Source organism: Ochotona curzoniae, unplaced genomic scaffold, assembly GCF_017591425.1.
Source record: "Ochotona curzoniae isolate NIBS_2020 unplaced genomic scaffold, NIBS_Ocur_1.0 contig_2754, whole genome shotgun sequence".
NCBI classification, from domain to species: Eukaryota; Metazoa; Chordata; class Mammalia; order Lagomorpha; family Ochotonidae; genus Ochotona; species Ochotona curzoniae.
Window position 1 is genome coordinate 16,001,472 of NW_024465582.1, and position 25,277 is coordinate 16,026,748.

At 40.5% G+C, this 25,277-nt stretch overlaps 2 protein-coding genes across 3 annotated transcripts in view; both read left to right on the forward strand.

The window, feature by feature from the left end:
• SPEF2 (sperm flagellar 2) overlaps positions 1-25,277 on the forward strand; it is a 133,564-nt gene that overhangs the window by 101,126 nt on the left and 7,161 nt on the right. The window contains exons 28-31 of the mRNA XM_040977328.1: positions 9,781-9,887; positions 11,207-11,389; positions 15,779-15,871; positions 20,699-20,878. Of these exons, the coding sequence (XP_040833262.1) occupies positions 9,781-9,887; positions 11,207-11,389; positions 15,779-15,871; positions 20,699-20,878 (563 nt within the window). The remainder of the gene's footprint in view (positions 1-9,780; positions 9,888-11,206; positions 11,390-15,778; positions 15,872-20,698; positions 20,879-25,277) is intronic.
• Positions 6,476-8,776, forward strand: LOC121154477. 2 transcript variants are annotated; one of them, XM_040977459.1, is made up of 4 exons: positions 6,476-6,540; positions 6,665-6,868; positions 6,963-7,086; positions 7,195-8,776. In XM_040977459.1, exons 2-4 carry the CDS (start codon positions 6,682-6,684, stop codon positions 7,535-7,537), a joined length of 654 nt encoding a protein of 217 aa, XP_040833393.1. In that variant the 5' UTR covers positions 6,476-6,540; positions 6,665-6,681; the 3' UTR covers positions 7,538-8,776. The 2 variants fall into 2 exon arrangements, with proteins under 2 accessions (XP_040833393.1, XP_040833394.1); XM_040977460.1 differs by lacking the exon at positions 6,476-6,540 and having other exon boundaries at positions 6,642-6,868.

A 25,277-nucleotide genomic window follows, 5' to 3' on the forward strand; every position in this document is an offset into this window, starting at 1 on the left:
TTTCTTCGTAATGCTTTATAGACCATGATTAGTACAAGGTAAGATAGTAACAATTTTTTGCTAAGTCAATTAATTAATTAACTTGAAGACATTGTGGCCCATAGAGTTAAGCTGCCTCTTGGGACTTCTCACACATTCTATAGAAATGTTGGTTCAAGTTCTGTCCACTCTTGTTCTAATCCAAGGAGTGGGTTGCTGCCAGTGCATTCTGAGATGAAGCCAATGATTGCTCAAGTGACTGGCCCTGCCACACATATGGAAGGGCATTTGGGGAGTAAACCTGCAGAAGGAAGATTGACCACTACATGACTTTCCCTTTCATCTGTCTTCTGCTTCCAGGGAGACGAAAATAAGCATTTTTAAAGATTATTTGGTCATATCTATGTGTGCATATTATTTTCGACGCACAAGTATTTTAAATTATGTTTTGTAGGTCTGGGCACTGAGTCACAGAGTAGCTGAGCTACTTGCCTGAAAAAATTGCCCCTTTTATGGCACTGTTACCTCTCACCAACAACTTGACTTTATCCTCTGATACACCCTATTCATTATGAATTACCACTTTTGCTAGAAAATAGTCAACAGGCTTCATACTAACACAGCTCCACTTTTTAAAAGTAGTCTGGTATTTGTAGAGATCCACACAAAAGCCTCAATTGAGGTCTTCAGGCATCCTGGCCAAATGCAGTAAGTGAACTAGGTGCATGTCTGAGTGAACCCCTGGGCTCAAGTATGTGAACCCATCCAATCACTTGAGTGAGTGTTACACCTCCAGGGGTAAAATTGCATAGTGCGACCATGGAGAAACACTGGCTCAGTTCTGCAGCACTTGGGCATGAAGGAAGTGTGGTCATCCGCAGGTCAGGAAGTTCCTAACTTCCTAGAACTGGCCTATGAAACCCTGCTAGTTCTCAGGCAGGTGGAGTCTATCCTCTTTTCCATCCTGTGAGCTTCACAGTGCTCTCGAAGGACGTATTTCCCTCTTCCAAGTTGCCTTTGCTTTTCACTTTACCTGCGCTGCTTTTGGACATAGAAAATAGAAAGATACCTGTTGAAAAGATCTAAAGGTATAATACTATTTACACTATTGGGATCACCTAAATTAGTAGATTAAAGAGTGTTTGAAGAGGTACAGTTTGATTTTGAAAATGATCAGCTACCCATGATCCTTTTCAGAGAGCACTCTTGTATTGGCATGAGTATAGAGCAATGGGCGTTGGGGGATGGTCCCTGCTTTCCCCTTTCCAGCCCCATGAACTGCAGGCACTAGGGGCAGGAGGCTTTACTCATCCTAGAAGTCAACTCCACCCAGTAGAGCTGAAAGCTTAACCTCAGTGTGAGAAAGGCAACTATTATCACCAAAGGATGTATACTGCTGTGCAATTTACGGGGATCTAGGGAATGTGATGATTCATGTGAGTTATGCTCCATGAGCAAACAATTCTGAAAAAATAAAGAAAAATCCTTTTCTTTATTACCTCAACTGCACTATTTGAAAAAATACATACATAGCATACATTGCTTTTCACATACATTGCTTTTCAGGTGTCTACAAAATAATCATCACAGTATTGAGTATTTTATCAGTAGAAGTAATATTCAGTGTTCCTATTTTTGTTACTATTATATGTGGAGGGGAAATGCAATATCACTCCATTTTCTGCACTTCAGAGTCACATGATTGGTTTCACTACTGACATAACCAAAGCCCAAGCCCCAAACGTTGATATCAACCTCCCTGCAGAAGTCCAGGAATTACCACATTTTTCCACATCTCTTCTGTTCCCATGAATCATCCTCTTTTTTCTTCTCAGTTCTGCAACTGTTGTTTACCACCAGAAATGAAACACACCCATTCATCTTTTAGATTAAAGCTGTTATTCTGTTCCTTCCAAGAAGCGGAAAACAATCTTTTATGATATTACCTGTTGCAGAACTAGAACTCTACAATTTCAAAAGACAGTGTTAGTTAAAGTGATAACAGCTTTGAAAGTATGGGACAATCGATTGGATGTGCTGCCTCTCAAAATGTGTGATTACAGAACTTCCTGCTTGAACTTGAAGGCTGCTGTTATTCCTAAGTCAGGAAAAATGATAGTTTTCAACCATCCCATGCAGCTTATAATGGCTAACAGGCAAACTTTCAAGTTTAATAAAATATGTAGATGTATTTCTTCCCAGAGGAAAAAACGGCATACACAATTGCATATAGCAGTCATGCTCAGGCCCATAGTAAGATTTTTAACAAGTTTACAAAGATTATTTATGCTTTTAAATCACACTTTGCAACTGTTAATTATTGCTACACAAATAAAAGCTTTGAGGGTAATGGATAATCTTTCATTAAAACAAGTGACCAAATAAGTCCTTTGGAAGAGCTAGTATCTATCCTGATGTAAGTGGAAAGAACTGAAGCTTTCTGCTGAGTACTTGTTAACCTACTTGAAAGTTCAAAATGCCTCCTGTACTGTAAAGTTTATACTCAACATCCCCCTTTTCTGGTCCAATTCTGTCACTTATGTCATTTGTTAATCTTGTCTGGTACAGTAGTGATTAAACATAAAATACCATTTTCAGGATTGTCACTAACATGCTGGGGAAAAAAAAAACTTACATATGCTAATCAAACAAGGTCCTGCAAAAGGCAGTGAGACAATTCATCAAGCTTGTGTGTTTGTTCCCCCAGAGTCCCATGGTTTAGAGTCACAGGGACAATTTGAGCAAGAGTTAGCAAGGGTGCTTTCTTTCCACCATTCCCATAAGCATATTGCAAGGCAGGGAGAGATGTGCCAAATATTACTGAATTATAAGAGCAGGCAATTTGAAGTGCTCATGATGTGTCAGCCCCATGTTAGTGTGCTGACTTACCTCTCTCCCTCTCCAAGCCTGTGTTGGGATGGCTGCAATCGGAATGCTCTTTTGTCTCATCTACCTTTTGTCAGGTGACTGTCACTTGATCTTGGGCAAGGTGTTTGCTAATCTCCTCTGCCCCATTTTCCTCATGATATTGTTACGCATGTGAAGGAAATTAATATGAGGATCCTTTACAGAGTTTGTTGGAAAATAGAATTGGAAGATGAGGGGTTTTTTGTGCAAAAATATTTTGAAATCCATCATATAGATCTTCAAAAAATTCTTGAGAAATTACTACTATGAAAAAACAAGACATGGATTTAAACTTTTCCCACCAAAAATAAGCTCATTTTCATCCCATTTTCCCAAGAACTTTTGAAGTAGCCTCATGTATAACATTATACAATATTGATGCGAACTATTCTAATTATTAAAAGTTAGCTTGACATCCTGAAGCTACAAATACTCTAATAGGTACCTTTATTACCTGAAAATTCTTCCAGAAAAACTGTACATTAGATGGTAGTATTAAACCACAAAGTAATATGACCCCCAGGTACTGTAAGCACCCCTAACAAAAACATTGATTTTTGTATACTGCAGTGAGCTCCGAATAGGTACATCTTGTCTCTAAACACCAAGTGCCAAGTACATCGGGAAGACAGTCTTTCTCCAACGGAAACAATTTGTAGTCTATTGAAATTGGAACACTTTAGCAGTGTTTCTCTGTACCCACTTAAATCATAAGAACTCCTTTTCCTTTTAAGTTCGTTGGTACTCCATGTAATGCTTGTAAGATTTGGTTCATAGCAACTTTGGTATTTGCCATGAGACAGGCTTGAAAAATCAGTCCAATAAACTGAGTACATCCACATACTGCAAAAGAGGCAACATTTAGTTGCCTAAGGCCTGTAACTAACAAAATCTCTCCTTTACACACCTCCTGAAGACACTTTGGATTTATTAACTGATCTCAGAGAGGAGAGAGGGTAAAATTCAAGACTTTTAAGCAGAGTGGCGAAGTTCAGTCCTTTCAACCGCCTCGTTTCCACATGTGTCCAAAGGAAAAAGTAGCCTTCTCTGCCTGTGTAGATCACATCGGGGTTAGCTCCAAGGCTTTTGAAGCTGAGATTTCTAGGAAGATAAGCAGAGGAAGGATATTCCAGGCAAAGGAGAAGTGAAATGTACAGACGTGGAGATATTGAAGCTACAGACCATTGGGAAATACCAGACTACCTGGAACAAGGGACAGAAAGCAAGGCACAAAGAGCCTTGAATGGCTTGCAAAGCTAAGATAGGAGAGGATTTCCTAAAGCTGTAAGAGCCACCTGGCTTGGAGGCTGGAGTGAGGGTGTAGAGAACCTGCCTGAAGAGCAGCAGGTGCTGTCAGGCGCTCTACAAAATCCTCAGAATCCAGTGACAAGACTCGGGCATTGGAATTGTTTGCTAAAAAGGTTAACTAGAAAGTTCTATGGATTTTTCCAAGTTTAGTGGCCCTGAGATAATTAATAACATCTGATACTCCATATTTTCAGAAAAATACTTTGATCTGAAAATTGCTTAGTTTGACATTTAGCTAAATCAAGAAATACAGAAATGTTTCTTAGAAAAGGGGCGATACAGAAGGATGATTTTTATCTATAGAAATAGCTCATCGGGTGGCCAAACCTCAGGATAATAGGGAAGAGGCTAGTGGCTGGCAGGTGTCCTGTGGCTCCCTCACTGGGTGAGCTCCTGCTAGCTCAGATTCAGATGGCAGAAATGTAGTCATGAATTCAGAATTCTTTGAACCTGTTAAAAAAAACTGACCGTAGATGTAAAAGAAGAAATGGATTCTAGCGTGAAGACTGTATCACCTTTTATCCACATAACAATCATAATAGTCAAATGCATACACATGGGGACTGTGGATCCAATCTGTCTGCAAGTGACTCCCAGCTCCACCACTTATAAGGCAGTAAAAATTAATCAGCACTGGAAGAACTCATTAAAATTTATAGAGTGCCAGTGACTGTTGTCACAATAAAACAGAGGAGTAAAGCCATGAGGACTAAATGATTTGAGCCAGTTAAGGAACTTACAAGAACAGATAAGGAATTAGCATGTAATAATGTGATTTTCCAGAAATAGTTAGCAAATGTGGGGGGCCAGGAGTTGGGAACAACTGAGGGTATGTTTTGTGATTACTTAAAATGACCACATGCAGTTATTTTAAAGGCAAGGATCCTCCAGATGTTGTGAGTCAAGTCACCGAAAAGCAGAAAAAGCCACAGAAGATTAACCTCTACTTCCCCATAAGATGCAATCAATTTTTGAAAATTTGGTTAAAAAAATACCCTTGGCTTGTCTACGACGAGCTGTTAAATCTTATGTTCTGTGCCCTGTGTCGTAAGCATGGAGTGAAGTCAGGAGGAAGTCAGATGAGCTTTTTTTATGGCACAGACAACTTTAGGACCGAACTTCTCAATGCGCATCATCTCAGTGAGGCCCATGCCAAGGCTTTATTGATGGAAGCAGCCAGTGGTTCTCCAGTGAACAGAGCCACCACAGAACTAATGGTGAGAACCATGAGCAAAGTAACTCTTGGGAGAGTAGAGAACTTATTCAGATCCTGTCATGCCATTGCCAAGACCGGACGTCCCCTCAAGGATTTCATCTGGATGTGCAAGTTGGATGATATGAAGGGTATCGATATCGGGCCGGTGTTCAGAACTAACAAATCAGCAAGAATGTTTACATATTTTATTGCTGAAGTAGAACGGAAAAACCTAAGAGAGAAGCTGGAGAAAAGTTCGTTTTTCTCCGTCATCAGCGATGGAGTCACAGAGAGTTTCATAAAAGAAGTCAAACTCGTCTACGTACAGTTTGCCCATGCAGGCAAAGTGCACTGCCAACTTGTTGGCGCACAGACAGTAGAAAGGAAGGATCCCCTGGCCATTAAAACTGCCATTGAGAAAACTCTAGATGTAAATCTTCAGCTTAGGCTATCAAGCCACGACTGGGCAAAGAAACTGGTTGGTTTTGGAAGTGGTGGTACTGCTGGCATAGAAGGAGAGAACAAGGGGGTGACCTTGCTTTTAAGAGAAATTCAGCCATGTGTGCAGACTGTTTATTGCTTTGCACATCACCTTGAACTGTCTTACAAGGCAGTGTTCCAGAACATTCCCCTGTACAACGACGTCACAGAGCTGCTTTGCAGTATTTATCACTTCTATCACACTTCTCCTCTCCGTAAGCGGTCTCTAGAAGCAGCCTTCAGAGAACTTCACCTTCGGCCCGTAATGCCTTCTCACATAGGGGGTAGGAGGTGGCTTCATGGATTGCAGACAGCCCTCCACAACTTTCTCAGGGGATATCCTGCAATTATCCAGCAGTTGCATGCAGTAAGTAATTTTGAAATTCCACATTATTTTTCTTTTTCAGAATAATAGAAAATACCTTGAGCTATTTTCTTGCTCCTATGTTACAGGAAAGTGAAGAAGGAAGTGAAACTAGTCAAAATAAAGCCAAAGATCTGCTAGAACTCCTTCTCCAAGCCGACATTATTAAGTTTGCCCATTTCCTAGTGGATGTCATAAATGTCCTTAGCATTCTCTCCCGTGTCAACCAGAACAGAAATTCCTCAATTGCTGACATATTTGCCACCTTAGAGTCCACACTGGAAATGCTCCAAATGTATCAAAAAAGGTGAGGGGGCTGGGATGATAGAAGAGCCTGTCAAAGCAAACAGTTTGACTTGGGAAAGCATTTGCTAGGCGCTTTCTCAGTTTCTTCCTTAGGCCAGGTTTATCTCATTTTCTCCCTAGACCAGGCCCCAAAGAGCACAGGATGGATTCAGTCACACACTTTCACACCGACTGCCTCAGAGGAGCAGAAAACATCTCAGCTGTGAGAAACGTAGTTTTGACACATCTTATCAAGAGGCTGCAGAGCTGCTTCATAGATGCTAGCCAAGATGTGGTGAAGGCAACGGTGATCGTAAGCTTTAAATTGTGGCCCACAAAGCTACATCAAGGTAAACTCTACGTTGCTAACTCGGAACCAGTGATTCTTCGATCGCCTGAGCATCTTTCACATATGTGATTCTGTTTCTGGTATCTCAATGGCAGAATTCGGGGAGAAAGAGGTATCCATCCTGACTTCACACTATGAGCCAGTGTTAGAAGCTGCCAGTGTGAAAACAGATGAAGTAGATACGGAATGGAGCATGCTGAAATTAGAGATTTATGCCAGGTAAGGAAGAAAGCAAGCCAAGTCGACAAGTTGTATTTACAAATATTTGGCTAAAACTTGGGCCTCTCAAACCTTTAGATTTTTTTTTTTTTCTGTCCTTTCACGTAGATTTCAGAACATTCAAAAGCTGACCTGGGATTTTGTGAATTCCATTTACGCACACAAGTATCCAAACATCCTGAAGCTCGTCGACCTGGTGCTGACCCTCCCTGCAAGTTCAGCTGAAGCGGAACGTGGCTTTAGTCAGATGAGACATTTCACATCCCACACGTGGGCCAACATCAAGGCTGAGAGCCTGACCGATATCCTCATCATTCAGCTGAATTCTCCAGACATCAATCATTTCGACCCCAGGAAAGCTATCCGTTTGTGGAATACAAGAACACCATCTTCAGCCGGTCACACGTCAGATTCCTCATCCGACTCAGAAAGCCATTATGGAAGTGATTAGCACCATTACAGACATTGGCTTCCTTACTGATCACAGCAAAAAGACGGATGAGTTCCAAAACCCTGAAAATGAACTGTAAAGAAGTCACCAGTCTTCGCATCAGACTCATAAAGGCATTTGACATCTGCCAAACATACAAAGCAAAAATATGCGGATGGGTTTTCTTGTGACTTTGTTGTGCCACTTTAGTACCCACACATTCTTTGGTGTTCTTTGAATGGAAATGTATGTTGATAAACAAAACGTGATTGTGATGTCATCTTTCTGATAGTTCTTACTAAGCAGAACCATATTGTCTAGCATACCATTAACTATTTCTTCTATATAATTCCAAATGACAGTCGCACCGGATAAATCAGTATCAGGGCCAAACTGAGAGCATTTTAAATTCATGAACAAAATATTTAAGTGCATCTATTTATGTTAGTGTATTAGCAGTGAATATATCACCCCATGCTTAAGAAACATAAACTAAACAATGAAACATTAAAATGGCCTTCACACCTCACATTAAAATCCCCAAGTTAACAACCAATAGAAACTTAAACTATCATCTTACAATTTTTTTGTATGTAGAGATTAGAACACTGAACATATATTGTACATATCTCAGAATTTTTAAATATTTTAAGTATCTTCATGGTTTCCACAGATTTTATTTGTAGTTTCATCTTGAGGAAAAATGACTGATCTGTCTTTTAACTTATCTAAAAATCAATATTGAATCACATGAAGTTCAGTTATCCAAAAATTCTGTTACCTAAGAAAAAGGTTCTTTTCGCTGTAAACTTGACTACTTGAGTTTAATCAAGAGGTATGCCAATGCATTTGTGAACGACCTGATGGATGGCCAATTACATAACAGAAAGGAAGCTTCTGCTCTTTTTCCCGGGAAATTGCCTTCCCAACGGTCAAAACTGTATATTTGACTTGAACCAGTGACATTTTAAGAGGATTATTACATTTCCCTGGAATACGGAGGGAATGTTAAGGATGTTTCAGAAATATTAAAATCTTGACTATAGAAAGAAAAACTTTGGCCCACTTCCTCTGTGTTTCGCTCTTTTTCTCCTAAACAAAGAAGAGTAGCTCTGTAATCTGGACCTGAAAAATAAATGGGGACCCACTAGGAGATTCTCTGGACTTGGAAGGTACTGCTGCTGTGTGGGTTGCTAGATTTGTATTTTTTAAACTCCTCTCATCTATTTCTGTTTCCTTACTTCTTTTTTTTTTTTTAATGCATGTGTGTGCAATTAGAAATAACAAGGTAGACATCTCCTTTATTAGTCTGTAAGAGCAACACTTTTTTTATTATTTTTTTATTTTGACAATCTTTACATAGTTAATTTGGGTAAAAAGGTTCAAGGGCTACAGGAAAGTGGGTAAGATTATTGTTTCCATATTGTTTCCTTCATGTATCTGAGGTAAAGGGGGATATTGAGGGAGAAGCCCCACCCAGTTTCCCACCCTCCCCAAGTTCCGCATGTGGGGCATGCTCTGAGATACTTGCTCAAGTGGTTTCGATAGTTCACCAGTTATGAATCGCTGCCAATCTCGCCACTCCAAGCATGATGAGGTCATTGAAAAAACCATTCATTGACATTGTCCATCATAGCGTCTCTGGTATTTTTGTTGCCAACCTATAGCTGAGGTGGTTGATTAACTTGTTCCATCTCTCTTCTATGAAATACGTGGAAATCTGGGCCCATTGAGATTATTAAATTAAAACTTTGAGCCTACAGTGTAACAATTCAAGCAGCACTGCATTTTTAAAAGCAAATAGATTCTGTTCTAAAGGGCAAACAATGGTAAATGTGTTACTTTGATCACAGTGCTGGGCTACATAGATTTGAAGCATCCTTCATCTCACATACATGCTTCTAAAATAGTTTGGTCTTGTGCCCTACTGAATAAAGGAAACCTTAGAGTAATATCTTAAAATAAATGTATTCATAGTAAAAGATTTAAAAATTTTTCAAATTAAAAATTGGCCTCAGGAATTTTCCGAATGTGGAATGAATTTTTACTCAGCAATTAAAGACACGTTGGTTCTCGATTGGGAAATAATAATAGAACATAACAAAACTGAAGGTCATTCTCCTATTTTCAATATTCCTTCTATTTCATTAAATGCTATTACTTTAAATAATATGAAAAAGTGCCTGTCATTTCTTCCATTTTAGCCAAAGAGGAAAAAGTAGTCACATTAGATAATTAATAGTGTATTTTTTATTACGTTGCAGGGATTATAGGAAGTAAAGCATTTACTGACATTCTGCTTGATTTGATGACCTTTAACCTTGGAACAAACAACTTCCCTAGCAGCTGGATGAACCTCACCCAGCCTGAAGTAAGCTTCCATCTTGTTTGATATTCAAAGATTTGCACATTCTTCTTAATTCGTTATGTGTACAAAGTCTGAGTTATGAAACAGTCACTGAAATCTTAATTAATGCATATATGAATGAATATAGAATTAAGACATAGGAAGTCCACAGTCCATATTTGGAGAATAAGTAGTAATCTTATAGTCAAGAAACATTCTGGAAACTGTGAGGCTTACTACATGAGTTTTATTAACAAATAAAATGATTCTGACAAGCAATAGTACCTGATTCTAGTCATCTATTTTAAGATTTATTTATTTTTATTGAAAAGGCAGATTTACAGAGAGGAGAGACAGACAGCTCTCCCATCTGCTGGTTCACTCCTCACATGGCTGCAACAGCCAAAGTAAATTGAGCTGAAGCCAGGAGCCAGGAACTTCTTCCAGGTCTTTCATGTGGGTGCAGGAATTAAAAGCCGTAGGCCATCCTCCACTGCTTTCCCAGGCCAGAAGCAGGGAGCTGAATCAGATATGGAAAAGGCTGGACTCAGACTGATGCCATATGGAATCCCAGAGCTTGCAAAGGATGGGTTAGCCAACTGAGCCTTCACACCAGGCCTTATTATAGTAGTGTTTGTGTTTTATCATAATCTTTTTTTTTTAAGTAATGTATCAGGAAACTAAATAGGCAAAAAGCATTTCCCTTATGGGCCATAGAGTCCTTGAACAGGTATAATTATAATCTTTTTTAAAGTATTTTATATTGCAGCTGGCTTTGTGGCTTAGCCACTAAAACTACCATATGTGATGCTGTCATCCAGTATGGGCACCTGGTTCCTTCCCTGGCTATTTCAATTCCTATCCTGCCTCCTGATAACAACCTGGGAAAACGGCATAAGATGACATAAGTGGTTGTGCACCTGACATCCAAGTGGGCAAAGCTCATGGAGTTCCTGGTTTTGTCCTGGCTTAGCTGTGGAGTTTATGAACATTTGAGGGAGTGAACTAGTAGTTAGATCAATTTTTCTCCGTGTCCCTCCTCTCTCTCTCTCTCTCTCTCTCTCTTTCTGTCACTCTGCCCAATAAATAAAACATGAATCTTTAGGCTACCAAATCACGTGTATGAGTTGGTTATGTTACAGCAAGCAAAACACAGGTGACAAGAAGGAAAACAATGAAACACTTTGTGAAACTCTCCTGTATGGATTCGTTAGCAACAGAATAAAAGGACAAATTTCAGAACAGGCTGTACTTTCCTTTGTAGAATCATGGAAGCCTGAGCAGGTTCAGTTTCAAGATAGAACTTTGCAACTATTCCAGTGATACTTCCTGTTTTCTTCCAGTTGCAGGAGTTAACATATTTATTAATAGTAAACTCAGAGTTTGTGGACTGGCGGAAATTCCTGTTAGTAACTGCATTGCCTTGGCCCATCCCTCTGGAAGAAGAACTCCTGGAGACCCTGCACAGATTCAAGGCTATGGATGAGAAGCAGACGGGCACCGTCACTTTTGAGCAGTACCTGCAGGTGAATACCCGGCACCTAGCGGCACTAGTAATGCTAGAATTCTCTTTACCTAATAGGTGTTGCTAGTGTCTTTTTTCCAGACCTCAGGCCAGCGTGTGGATCCTCACCTTGTCTAGGCAACCAGAGGCAGCACATACAGTACCAAAGCCTCGGGCAGAATTCTGGCCTCTATCCACAGCAAGAGGCTCCGAAAAAGGTTAAAACTTGCTGGAGCACTAGAAGTTCAGAGAGAAGTCACATGAGCTTTGTTGTCCTCCTCCTGAGTTCCTAACCAATGGTTCTTGCCCTTAGCTGTGCATCTGAATCTCCCACAGCACTTTTAATAAATCTATTGCACAACTATACCCAAATACTCCAGGCATGGCAAGAACAGAATTTTTGCTATTGAAAGGGTGATGAATAATGAGATTGTTTTTCACAAGTTAACTTTCAAATGTCCATGGGGAATGCAGACAGAAATGTCCCATCTCTTATGGAGCTACAGAAGGAATGGCAAGCCACTGTCATGTAGGCAAGTGTTGAATTTGTGAATGGGCGAGGTCACACAAGGAAATTATCCAGTAGTATAATACATGATGATTGAACTTGACAGGTAGGACATAGCTGATGACCTCTGACAGTGCAATTTTCACAGAATAGCAAGTACAAAATCTAGTCTGCGGTGTATGGAAAATAGTGAATAGCTCTTCAGGAACTAAAGACCAATCAGCTCATTTTTGAGAAGTTCGAGTAAGAAGAAAGTTAGAATGAGATTCTACAACTGAGAGAATCCTGAATCATTTGTTTTTTTCTATAGTAACTGAATTCATTATTTCTGCCAACATTTCACATTACTAGTGGACATGAAAGAGGGAAATATTCCCCAGAGGCTACCTTTGAAACAGGTTGATACTGTCCAAGTGTCTGCACCTCACCTTGATTTCATCACAGAACAGTCATGGTCCTTCCAAGTTTTCTTTCCTTGGCTCATTAGTGGATGGCATAGATTTTTATGTGGTCCCAAAGGTCCCGTGCTTGGGTGAATGAAACAGAGGACAAGGCCCCTGAATGCTGGAGAGAGTGAGAGTGCCTGCCAGGCTGATCAGGGTAGGTGGCTGGCTGAATGGGATCTGATATTGGTATCTTCCAATTAGATTATCAATACTGGAATTGTTCTTGACTAATCATTTTTTAAGATGATTTTGAAGAGTCAACAGTAAAACAAACAATACATTCACATAAATGGCTTAAACTCTTTATAAAAGTATGGAACACTCAAGTGAACTTTCATTATTTACTATGCTTTAATTAACACAGGATATCAATTTGAACATAGCTTTGTACAAACACAAAAAGAACGAAGGGTGATGGCAGTTGTTACTGAAGTGCTGAGGCAAAACTAGAAACTCCTTTAGCCAAGGTGCGACTTTCTTAGAGAAAGTTGCCTGCTGCATTTAATGGAAACCCAGAAATACTGAGTTGAACACTGCCTGTGTTTTGAGGCTGCTTGATTTGCAAGCTCTCCACTCTCTCTCGCACTCAGTTCCCATTTCCTGAAAACTTAAGACAGGGATACTATTGGAGGCCCTTTACAGATACCCAACACTTACACACCCACCCACATACACACACACACACACACACACACACACCATAAATGTTTCAAATGGCAAACAGCTGTTACGACAAAATCTTTATACTATTTATTGGATATGTCTCAATAAACACGTGAAATAGTAGGTTGGTATTGCTGAAATGAAGTTCTGTGGAAGAGAACTGCCTACCATGCTTTTTGTTCTGTCATTCTTTGTCTTTCTTTTGACTAAGTACAAGTTCACCCTCAGAGCCCCTTAGGAGTGCACTGATTTCTCCGCTTCTATGATGGAATGATATTAAGTGTTTGTGAAGTACATCAGTCTAGGTGCCTTGGCTTACCAGTGAGAGCATAAAAGCCTGCTCACCATTTGCTCCCAGCCCGGCTGCACCCCTCAGATGCTTGCCTCTGTTAGGTGTAAATGTTTAGTCACCCTCAGGAGATCCTTTGATGTTCAAGTACTGACTCATTTTCCACCAAGGAGAGTACATGTCGTTACAGGCTTAAGATGTGAGATATTCTAGGGTCCAAATACTTTAGTGCATCTTCTCTAAGGAAAAGTAAAAAAATAAAATTCTTTGACTGTGTCTCAGCAAGAAACATTACCAAGATTATCTCTCTGCTTTAATAGAGAATTCTTTAATAAGGAATTCGACGAACAGTAAGTAGAAAAAAAAACAACATTGTTCTTCAAGAGTATAGAAAAGAACTATAAACAGCAATTAAATCTCAAAATGTTAATTTTGCTCACATGCATTGCATAGTGCTTGCTAGTTGATTCCATCATCTGTCTGATTTCTGTGTTAGTGTTTCTCATGACTGTCATATATTCTGTCTTTTCTTCATGCCTAGTAATTTCACATTGGATGGCAGGTATTGTTTTATACTGTTAGGTGCCAAATTTTGTGTGTATGTAGATAGATAGATAGATAGATATGTATAAAGAGGTATATATATATATATATATAGAGAGAGAGAGGTATATAGAGGTATATATATTCTTCATACATATATATGAAGAATTATGGGGGGTGGATTCAAAGCAACATTTACAAGAGGGAGGGACAATCTGGCTCTGCTGTTAAGGTAATATTCTCCTGGACCCAAAAATCGTATCTAAAAAGAGGACCCTTCATTCTGTCTGGTGGTAAACACAGCCTGCTCCATTCCTGTGCAAGTTTCATTTCTTAGGCTTGCACCTCTCCTGTGTCTTTTTCCAATGCCTGGTGTTTACCACATGCAGATACACGGACTGGTCCACGGTCAAGACTTGGAAACACAGCTCTAGAGCTCTAAGATTTTCTGTGCACAACTCTAACACTCTCCTTCCTGCATGTCCTGCCACGTTGGCCTTGCTCAGCTCCAACATATGCCTTGTTAACTCAGCAAGACCAGACCCTATTTGGATACACATCACAACATCCACATCCCCACAATTACCCCACCACACACAGTGCATTCCTTTTTAACTACCTGGATTACAGAGAGAAAGGCCCACTGAGTTAGAACAGCCCGCCCAAAGCTCCCTCAACTCCACCCACTGTCTTTCCCTGCAAAGCCCTAAACTCACCCAACCTATGTAAGACTGGGCCTGCTGGAGGACCAAGTCACTGCCACGTGCTTGCTCTATGTGCATGCTGGCAGTTGGCCACCTCTGCAAATTTCTCACCAATAAATATATTCTGCCTGAAAATTCATATCCCATTTTCTCTCTGTTCTGTTCTCACTTCCCAACAGCAAGGATTTCCTCTGAATCAGTACAGAAGATACCAACTTTCAAATTTAAGCCCATGCTGGCCATGGAGCTTCTTCTGACTCCTTCACAGGTTTCCTTTAGCCTCTCCTTTGAAGAGAATCCAGGCCTCCCTTCTGGAGTGAGACCTCACCCTCCTCAGTCAGTCCAGTGCCATCATAGCCTTCTTTCAGAGTCTCATTGAACAGCCCAGGGAGAGCTTCCCAGAGGTAGTGTGGTCTGACAACCTCTAGGAAGAAGTGTAGGTTTACCTGAATGGATGGGAGAATCTAACTTAAAGATAAGGAAGATTCTGTAATCAAAATAATGAGAGTAGAGATGGTCTGAGCAGAGAATATCACAAAATGAAAACTTTGAGTAAATGTATGTAGTTGTAAATCTGAATCAAGTAAAAACAAAACAAAACAAAACAAAACTGGAAATGAAAACAGCCTGGAATTACTTTAGTGGCCCCATGACAGAGGTAATGAGCATTTTAAACAAAAAGGTGTTATTGTAAACAGAAATAAGGAATAGAATGGGAGAGGCATTGCCAAGTGAGAATCAAAGGGATTTGGTAATTGCTGTCAGATATTAAGAGAGGAAGATAGTGGAAAGAGAACTTGAGCTAGTAATTCAGTGACTCAACAAAACGTTGTAACGTCAGCAACCTGTAGCAGAACCAGAGTCTAGGAAAATTGATAGCGTTGTGGAACATGAGCTATTGTTCTGGGAGCAAAGCACTTTAATCTGGCACAATAAATTACAAGCTTCATCATGTTACCATTCAACTAACTTCCTTGACGTGGACTCTTTCATTTATAAACTATGTATGTACCATAGCATGGATATAGCACATATACATGATAAAGAGCGTAAAAATAGAAATGATGACAAAATGAGGTAATAGGAAATGTAAAGGGAAATCCCAGTGTTTTTTTTTTTATTCGGTCGCCGTAGTTTCTGTACCCTCATTTAGAGACCTCTGCTCTTGCATCTGAATCTAGGCAAGTTCAATCTCAAGAGGAACCTTTCCATTCTCAGTAACATCCTTTCACAATTTGCACTTTTATCCTTTATGTAGGCTGGCCTGTGGTTTACTGGAGATGAAGATACAAAAATTCCAGAAAATCCTCTTGAACCCCTGCCCTTTAATAGGCAGGTACATCTCATACAGGTAATTTATTGAGACCTTTTTTCCCTTAAATGTAGACACTAAACATTTTTTGTTTGTTTTTTCCATTTGTGTGATTTGGTTTGGACCCTATCTTGTCCTCCCAGGTCATTGAGTGTGTCCCTAAAATGCAGACTTTAATCATCACTGACGAGCCAGAGTTGCAAAGCTGTTGGGGAGAGAGCAGAGATCAAAATCTTGAATAAAGCACTGCTATTGTCCATTTTAGTGATCTTGGGCAACTTCCAAGATCCCTCCAGATTTCATTTTTCCTTTCTGACAAACAAGCTAAGCTGTGACTCAACACGTTTGTCTCTGGGTGTCCTTTAATTCTGAAAGTCTAGGCTAAAATTCTATCATTTTGCCAATGTATGCTTTGTCCATTTCTCCCTGGTCTTGACCAACAAGGGCAGGGATTTTCTTGTGTTACCTGTGATCCATCAAAGCATATTACTCTTGATAACATTATCATCAATACTAACATTTTTATTAGGCTCCATCCTGAAACCACAACAGAAAGCAGGACCTTAAAATCTGAAAGCCACTCTGAGTTCAGTGTAAATGTTTAAAAACGTACTCAACATAACCACTTCCAGTAAGATAATGAGGAAAGTATAAGGTAGATTTAGACTTGATGGAAAGCTCTTTATAAAATATCATTTGTTCAATTTCCAGGCAGACATTAGATGAAAATTGCAGGACAAAATTGAACACAACTTGTATTATGACTTTAAACTGAGAAGTTCAATCCATTGGATGATCATTTTCTGATCTTCTGAATGCAGGAGAGTGGGGCAGAGAAGGGGTTAGAACAGTACCAAAGAGTCCAAGATACAAGGTCAGAGGTTGCAAGGGTCAGTACTTTTGTTTGGTGTTTGTTAATTTTAATGTGAAACTTGAGGGCCAAGGTCAATTTTGTGTAAAATTTCCTGACTTTCTATAAAATGCAATGTGATTTCTATACTGTTCCCCACCCCAATAATATAAAAAAAGAAAGTTCTTCATTACTTGGGAAGAAACTCACAGCCTAAATAACATGTCAGGTGAAAAATTACTTCCTTTTCAACCAGAAGTTTTTAGAAGTGTCAGTCAAAGGAAGAACTTTTTAGCTGTTTACTCAGCAGTGAAACAAGAAAGGTCAAAGAACAGGTGTCGCTCCCCCTTGCTGTTGGAAGGTTATAGATGTAAGCAACAAAATCAGGATCAGTGTGGCTGATTGTGTGTGTGTTTGTGTGTGTGTGTGATGCCCTTCAGTGTGGGAGACTGTGTGTGTGTGTGAGTGTGTGTGAAATGCCTTTAGGGCACAAAAGTTAAAGGAATTTTCCACCCTTCCCAGGGAGCCCTGGGAATTACATGTTCATAGTTACATAAATTTCAATGCTTTTTAAGCTTGAATCATAGTATAAATTCCACCCTTTAAGAGCTGTATCACCTAACCTCTTCATTTCTATTTGAAAATGAAAGGGAGAGAGAGAAAATGAGAATATCTCCTACAGGTTCATTGTACAAACTGCTAGAGTAGCTGAGTAGCCAGGACTGGTTGAGTTCAAAGTTAGGGAGCCTGAAGCCCAATCTAGGTTCTCCATATGGGTGAACCCAGCCACCTGAGCATCACCACCCACATCCCAGGATACCTATTAGCAGGAAGTGGGAATCAGAAGGGGATCCACAGCTTGAACTCAAGCACCTTTACAGGGGATGCCAGCTTCCCAAGCAGCATCTTAACCACTACAGCAAACACCCATTATGTGTTTTCCTCTGTGATGCAGAGGTTGTTATTCACAGTGAGTTCATGCATGCTGCATCCTTAAAGCATGTTACTGAAACAAAAGCTAGCCATGCTAACTATATATGTGTCAGTTACACAGCAGTTAACATGCTGTAGGAAAGAAGCCAAAGAGAAAACATAAAACAATAATAATGTTTTCTTCTTTGTTCATAATTAGAATAGGAAAACCAACACAGAAAAAAAAAAAGTGTCCCCTTCATGAAGAAATTCTGGGAGTTAGGAGCCCAGTTTCACTCCCAGTTCTGCTGTAATTCAGCAGAGGAACATGGCCACATCTTTTTCCTCCTGCATCCACTTAAACAGAGGGCTTGGGCAATACTGTAGGATCACACTCATTCTCCTGCCTTGTCATCGGTGCCTCATGAGCCACCATCTGCCTCTGAACAGCCACATCCTACTGATCTGCACAGTCAAGTGGTTGCCACTGATCTTGGGCCTGACTGACATAAGAGCTCCAAGCTGCACCCCAACAAAGAATCCTGAAACACTGTCATTGTCTTCTGACAGTGACAGCCCTGTTCCCGGGTGACTGCTGAAGCTTAACAAGCTGGGTGCTGCCTTCTAGCCCACCCTATGCACAGCACCAAGGGAAGACTTCCCCATCTTCAATAATTCCTTGGGATCTTTCCTTGAATTTCCTTGAATTTTTCCATATTAAAATTCACAAATGTATTCTTAACTTCTCCTCACAGCTTTTGTCCATCTTGCAACATGTAACAAGATTCTCTTCTCTCAGGCTGGTTAATGTGTTACAGTCAGGTTCTTGGTTAGAAATACGAGCTGTCTGCTAATCAACCCTGCTATCTTTCTGTCCTTTCCTCTGCAGATTCCACATAAAACACAAACTCCTGTGTACAATGGCCTATGTGATTCCTCCACTTAATATTCTCAAACTCACCATGTCCCAAACGAGGTTTCTAATCCCAGCCCCTCCGATCTCACCTGTTTCGTTTTTGCTTTAGTCTTCTCCACCTCAGTCAGTGGCTACTCTTTCCTTCCAGTTGCTCAGACCCAAACCTTAGCAATCTTTCCTGATTCTGTTTTTCAAACCCGACATCTAACACACTCTGGATCAGACCATTTCTTCTAATTCTGCCTACTCCAGTATTTTGAGTAATTTTTCTGAACATAATAAGTAATTTTAAATGTCTAAATCATTGATTTAAAATATAGGGGAAAACATGTATCAATTTACCATATTTCTCCCCTTTTTTTCAATTTATAGTTAGCTTATTTGTTAATGGGAGTAATGACGGTTTGTACTAACACATTATTAATAAGAGCAACTAAAGGGGAAAAATACTAAAAATCAACTCTTCATGTGAAATTATTAGATAGTGCCTTGTTGTCCTTGTGTCAGTCCTCCTCCTACTTCAAGCCCTACTGGAAATCCCCCTAATAACTTCAAAACAAATGGGAAGATGAAAATACAAGCTCCTTCAGAAAGTCATTAGTGCCAAACCTCAACAAACAAATCCTCTACCTCCAAGCACAGGCATCACATATGGATGCCAATTCATGTCCCAGCTGTTTCATTTCCCATCCAGCTCCCTGCTTGCATCCTGGGAAAGCAGTAAAGAGTGGTCCAAGTCCTTGGGACCCTACATGAGAGAGCTGGAAGAAGCTCCTGGCTCCTGGCTCCTAGCTTCAGATTGGCTCAGCTCTAACTGTTATTGGCATGTGGGGAGTGAACCAGCAAATGGAAGATATTTCTCTGTATCTCCTTCTTTCTGTAAATCTGCCTTTCCAATAAAAATAAATAAATCTTCAAAAAATGGAAAATCATCAGCTAGATCATGCTTCCTAAAGAAACAAGGGATAATTTATTGTAGTGTGTATTTTAAATGTCTGGGCTTAGTTCTATGTCTGGCATATGACCAGAACCAAGTAATTGTTTGATATAAGGGTTACTGACTGCGAGCTTGTAGGTCCCTCCACCCAACCCTTAAAATTCCTGCTTTGAATCCCAACAGGTTTTATGCATTTTCTTTGAAGTTATTTTTATTTTAATATTTTGTTGGACACATCAAGTTGTTTTTCCAGTTTTTGTCTTAATATGTGTCTAGTTACACGTATTTGTAGTTGTAAGGGTTGTTCATAGCAGAATAACATAAAGGAAATACCCTTTAGGAACTTGCTTCTTCTCAAAGTGTGGAACAAAATCAACAACAACAGAATCATAATGGAGCTGGCTGAGCATCGAAACCCTCAGACAGCTCCAGAACCACTGACTGGATCCGAATCTCTGTTTACAAAAGCTTCTCCGGGTCACTGAATACACTTTGAGAAATACCAACAAGGCCAGCAAGTTTTCCAGACAGAGTTGTGTCCATATTCCACGTGTCCCAGGGTTTGGGCCTTGACCTTGTAGAGTCCTGGAGGGTGTCAGGCTTCCAAGAATTAACTCCTCATGCTGCCAAATGCACAAGATGCTGAACTAAGGTCAGGCCACTCACTCAGAATGCCAGAATTGCCAGAACTAAGATCTGTTTCTTACCATACTCTCCCTGGATATGAGTCCACATAGCAAGAAGTCATTTGTGGTTGGAAGTTTGCACATGAAGCTCAGAGCTATGTAAGTGTGTCAGTGCTTTGGGTGTCACTCCCTTTCTCCCCTTCCCCTTCGCATAGATGTGGGAGGGTCCACAAGTCTCATGTGTATGGTAGGGCTTCACTTATTGGGAGGATTCTAAGAATACCTAATGAGCCCTTGCCCATTGGGCTCTGTTTTCCTACTTGTAGACTGCTCTTGTTTTAATCTGTGCATTCAGTCAAAATGTTAGTAGCATTAATTTCCACACAACAGTTGCTTACATCCATACTTAGAGCCCTGGGTTTTTTGTCTGTGTGTTTTTGTTTTTGTTTTTGTTTTTTGCTTTTCTTCAGTTCATACCATTCATAGCATATTAGCTTTACTAACTCCATACTGAGAAGGTAACTTAATCCCAATGCTCCTGGAAGAATTCTCCACCACTATATGGATCTACTGCCCAACAGAGTACACCTGTTTCCCCTTTGGTTGAAATCATTTTTGTTAACAGTTTTTCTTTAGGCTCTTTGCTGACTGTGAGATGGACCCACCCCAGCTGGACTACACACAAATGCTGCTGTATTTTGCTTGCCACCCAGATCCCGTGGAAGGGGTCTACAGGGCCCTCAGTGTGGCCATTGGAACTCATATCTTCCGAAAAGTTGAAAGTCCAGTCATGATAGCAGAAAAGGTAATTTAATTTGAAGTCCAAAAATGAACTAACTTTGGCGTCTGGAGGAGGAAGCCAGAAGATCCTACACTACTGGTAGCAAGGACTCTGTCCTTTTTAGATGAAAAAGCCTCTAGGCAAAGTACTGACTAATGTGGACCTGAAGTACCCATCTGCACTGTGCACAGCTTTGGATTGTGGGGGACAAAGCAGTGGAAGGAATGTGTGTTGTTTCCATCCTCCCTCTGTGAACACAGAGGGGAGAAAGTTGACGTTTCTCTCAAAATGCTTGTATCCCAGAGCACCGTAAGACTCTCTTACTCCACCTTTTGCAGAACACTGCCTGTATGTCTTCTCACAGAAAGACCTTCTCTGGCCATGTTAAGCAACATTAAGCAACTCAACAGCTGTCCCAAGCCACACTTCTTGCTCTTTCCTACACCCTCAGGGCCTTTTGACAGCATCTACATTGGGAAGGGATGTGTTGTGTTGCATATTGTCTTGAGGTTTGACCCTGAGCCCACGGACAGGCGAAGCTGCTTCCCCTTCACTAGGGCAGGGAAATGCCTAGTAAGCTGGGGACTCTTAAAATCTTGGTACAACTATGGCAGGATGTTCAGTAAAGGGTTGTTCGTTTCCACTCATAGGAATTAAATATGGTATATAGTCACATTGACAATAAATACACTTGATTTGGAACATTTCTGTTTCCATTATAACTTGGCCAGTTACATCTATAATGTAAGCCTGAATTGTAACTTTCCCTGAGGTCTCAATTGTCTGTCCTTGGGAAAGCTTTCCTTTAACTCAAATCATATCAAGAGCCACCCAGTCTGTGTTGCTGTGGTATGTTTTGCCTTATTCAGTACAGCCCACACAACAATGATTTCTTCAAGTTCTGCTTCTCTGGTATCTAAGCATGGAGTTGGATGGGTAAGGAACAACTATCATGTTCTGAACCCATGAGCTTATGCCAAAGGCTTTGAGTAGATCAGTATTGCATTGAGTAGATCAATTAGTTCATAAATTTTGCTTTTACATAGCTCTGAAATCTATGAAAGAGACAAAAATGTCCTCCTGAAGGGATTTCATCTCATTTCCCACCATGCAAGGAATGAAGACTGACGTGAAGCCTTGTCAATCAAAAGAGTTCATGCCACCTTCTTCCCTCCCTGCCTTAGTTCTTGCTGTTCTCTCCATATGCAGTACCTTTTATCCAAGTGCAAGTGTCAGAAATTTCTGCATAATCCAAGGCCTTATTTATTCGTTGTCAATGACAAGATCACCCATGATGCTTCCCTTGAGGATCCTGAGTGCCCTCACAGTAGAACTATGTTAGAACCAGAACTTAGGGAGAGCAGCTTCATATGCACCCATTCATGTTTCCACAAACAGTTAGTGAGAACGGTTGTATCTGGGGTAACATTGCTGAACTGGCAAGGGGAGGACAGAAAGCAACAAGGCAGGGAAGGACAGACAACCAACAGATAAGTAGAAGGTAGAATGCATCAAATAGTGATAAATGCTTTCAGTGGGATTGGGAACAATACAGAGAAATGCATAGGAGTTAGGGTGGAGGTTGCCATGGTACTTAGGGTGGTCAGAGAAGGCCTGTCTATAAAGAGACAAAAGCAGAGGTATGGAAAAGGTAGAAGGAGAGAGCCTTTCAGCTCCTTGGGTTACAAGCCTTTCAAGGGTGGATAGCAGTGAACGCAAAAGCTGTGAAGTAGGGCCAGGCCTTAGCTGTACCAAAGAGAGTTGGCTAGTAGAGCTGGAAAGGAATAAGCTTGGAAGGAAAACATGCAGATGAGGATTCTGAGAGACTGCAGAGACTATTGTCTTAACTCTGTGCAAGAGAAAAGGTCATCAGAAGAGCATGGTCACGTGACCTGATATGTATTAGAATTTCTGGCTAGTGTTGAGAAGAGGCAAATGAGAGAAATAAGAACACTTAGTAGTTCAGGCCTGGGTGTTTATCCACAAATTCTACTGCTAAGTTCTCTCTTCCTTGACTTTGGAACATCTTGCTACCTGTCTCTACATAGTAAGTGCCCAGTAAATGCTTGTGAACGTGACAAGGTAGAAAAAGAGGAGGAAAGGGGAGTGAAATGAAAGGAGTCCAGTCTGCAGGTTGGAGAGGAAGAGAGCAGACATTCCCAGCAGGTGGAAGTGATAGCAGACTCCAAGAGGCTTCTTTGAGCAGGAAGACAAGAGAAAGTGGGTTATGTACTATAGCTGTTGCCAAGACAACAGATGTCCCTCTGTGAGTGGCAGGCGAGTCAGTTATCACATCCCATCTGTCCTATTCATTCACCTTCTACTTGAGTATCAGCCCAGGAAGAAGCTCCCCTTAAGTTATACTCTCAAGAGCTCCTTTAAAATCCAAGAGCACTGTACAGGAACCCAACAGGGAACACTGCACACCAGAGATGAAGTGTAGGGTTGGGACCCAGCAAAGGGTAGAGCACATATCTTTCTCGCATGACTTAAAATGAATCTAGTCTGTTTGGGGACAACAGCAGCCTTGTCCTTCCCACATGTTCACACACTTCTCATCCGGGCCATTCTGTCTCCAATTCTGCTGCTTCATCTCTGATCCCCTTCCAGTCTGTTCTAGTTTCCTGGGCAAAATCATCCCAGGAGGCCATCCTGAGCCTGCTCTGAAATAAAACCTCCAATGGATCCACATTCATTCTCAAAATATGCAATGATGGGGCTGGTATGATAGCTCAACTGGCTACTCCTCCACCTACAAGCACTGGGATCCCTTAAGGGTGCCAGTTTGTATCCTGGCTGCTCCATTAACCACTCTTGTGGCCTGGAAAGCAGTGGAGGATGTCTCAAAGCCTTGGGATCCTGTGTCCACCTTAGCGATCCGGAAGAGGGTCCTGGCTTTGGATCAACAGCTCCAGCCATTTCAGTTATTCAGAGAATGAACGAGTGGATGGAGGATTATCTCTGTCTCCTCTGCCTTTCAAATAAAATGAAAACCAATTTTTTTTTTTAAAAAAAGATAATCATTTCCAACCTGGAAACCTTGTCCATGATTTATTCTTCCTTGGTCTGTTTCCACTACCCATGGTGACTTTATTCAGCATTCAGTTCAATTCCATTTCAAAGAAGCTTGAGAACAAGGCATTCATTAATAACACACTAATCCCGACAGATCTGTAAATAAGCAACATTTGGGGAAATAGTTCACTCCAAAACCCATGTGGCATGGGGTTGTATGTTGAAATCTAAAAATTTAGGAGCTTGAATCTCCTACATTGTAAATGTTTTGTAAAAGCATCTTAGCCAGAATGCCTAAAGCCCTGGGGTTCAAAAGCACATGCATTTCTAATTCCATGCTATTCTTTGATGCTTTGCCCACATGAATCACAAGCATCGACCTTCTGTTCTGCCTTTGAGATGTGGGACTGAGATGATTGCATCACAGAATGCATGGTCAGGAGGATGTGCAGGCACCATTCCAGGAACGCATTTACACTGGGTCCTTGAGGGCTGCCTCTGAGAACCAGTCACGACTGACATGGTTCTTGTCAGCATCACAGTCTGTCTCCCTACTTAGATTACAATGTAAGACACATGGAGTTGATGCCACTGGCACTCACTCATTGGAAAACACTGTTTTTTCTTTCAATTTTTATCATCATTTGTGTTGATACATCCATATGCCATATCCTTGTCTTTTAGGGGCAGACAGTACATTCTTTTTCTTATTTGCCCAACAATCTCACTAAGATTCAGAACTTGTTGTTCTGATCTACCCCCTAGAAACTCACTGTTCTGTTCTTACAGAGCTACCAACTTATGCTATTTTGGCCACTAGAGAGAAAAAAAATGGCAAAAATTTAGAATACATCTTCTGAAATTAAGGAGTATTTATTTCTAAAATAACAGATGTTTAAATTACTGACCTTTGTATTGCACATTTTTCATTAAATCCAGGATTGTTTTATCAGTTACTGAAAAAACATAAGTTCATTCCTACTTATGGGAATACTTACAGAGAGGTAAGTTTTCTTCCTTATCACCCACTCATATCACCGACTAGCCACCTGCACACTCACAGTTCTCTCCTGTCAACACTGTGATGGTGGTTACACCCTGAAGAGAAATTCCTTTATTCTACCTTCACTCACGAGATGCGTTACATGCTAATTGTGTTCATTCACTAGTCTGAATAGTATCAGCCCAGAATATCACAGATGGAGAGGCAATTTAATCATTTCTAAATCTCCAAAAGTTTCACATTTCTACCATGTAGCATTTCCAGTTTCTTACAGCATTAAAAGAATCCTCCCATCCTTTTAAACACTGAATTTCTGATTTAGCCAACTAAATCAAGGTGATCCCAGATAGGTAGGCAAATAGCATCTTTTTTTCATTACACTCCCTATATTCACTCAGAAATCTA

What these genes read in the sequence shown, in the direction of transcription:
- LOC121154477 (XM_040977459.1), top strand. Translation starts at nt 6,682, where the DNA reads ATGGATTCAGTCACACACTTTCACACCGACTGCCTCAGAGGAGCAGAA. An exon ending in GCCCACAAAGCTACATCAAG is followed by an intron (nt 6,869 to 6,962) that starts GTAAACTCTACG and finishes TCTCAATGGCAG; the next exon opens with AATTCGGGGAGAAAGAGGTA. An exon ending in AAATTAGAGATTTATGCCAG is followed by an intron (nt 7,087 to 7,194) that starts GTAAGGAAGAAA and finishes CCTTTCACGTAG; the next exon opens with ATTTCAGAACATTCAAAAGC.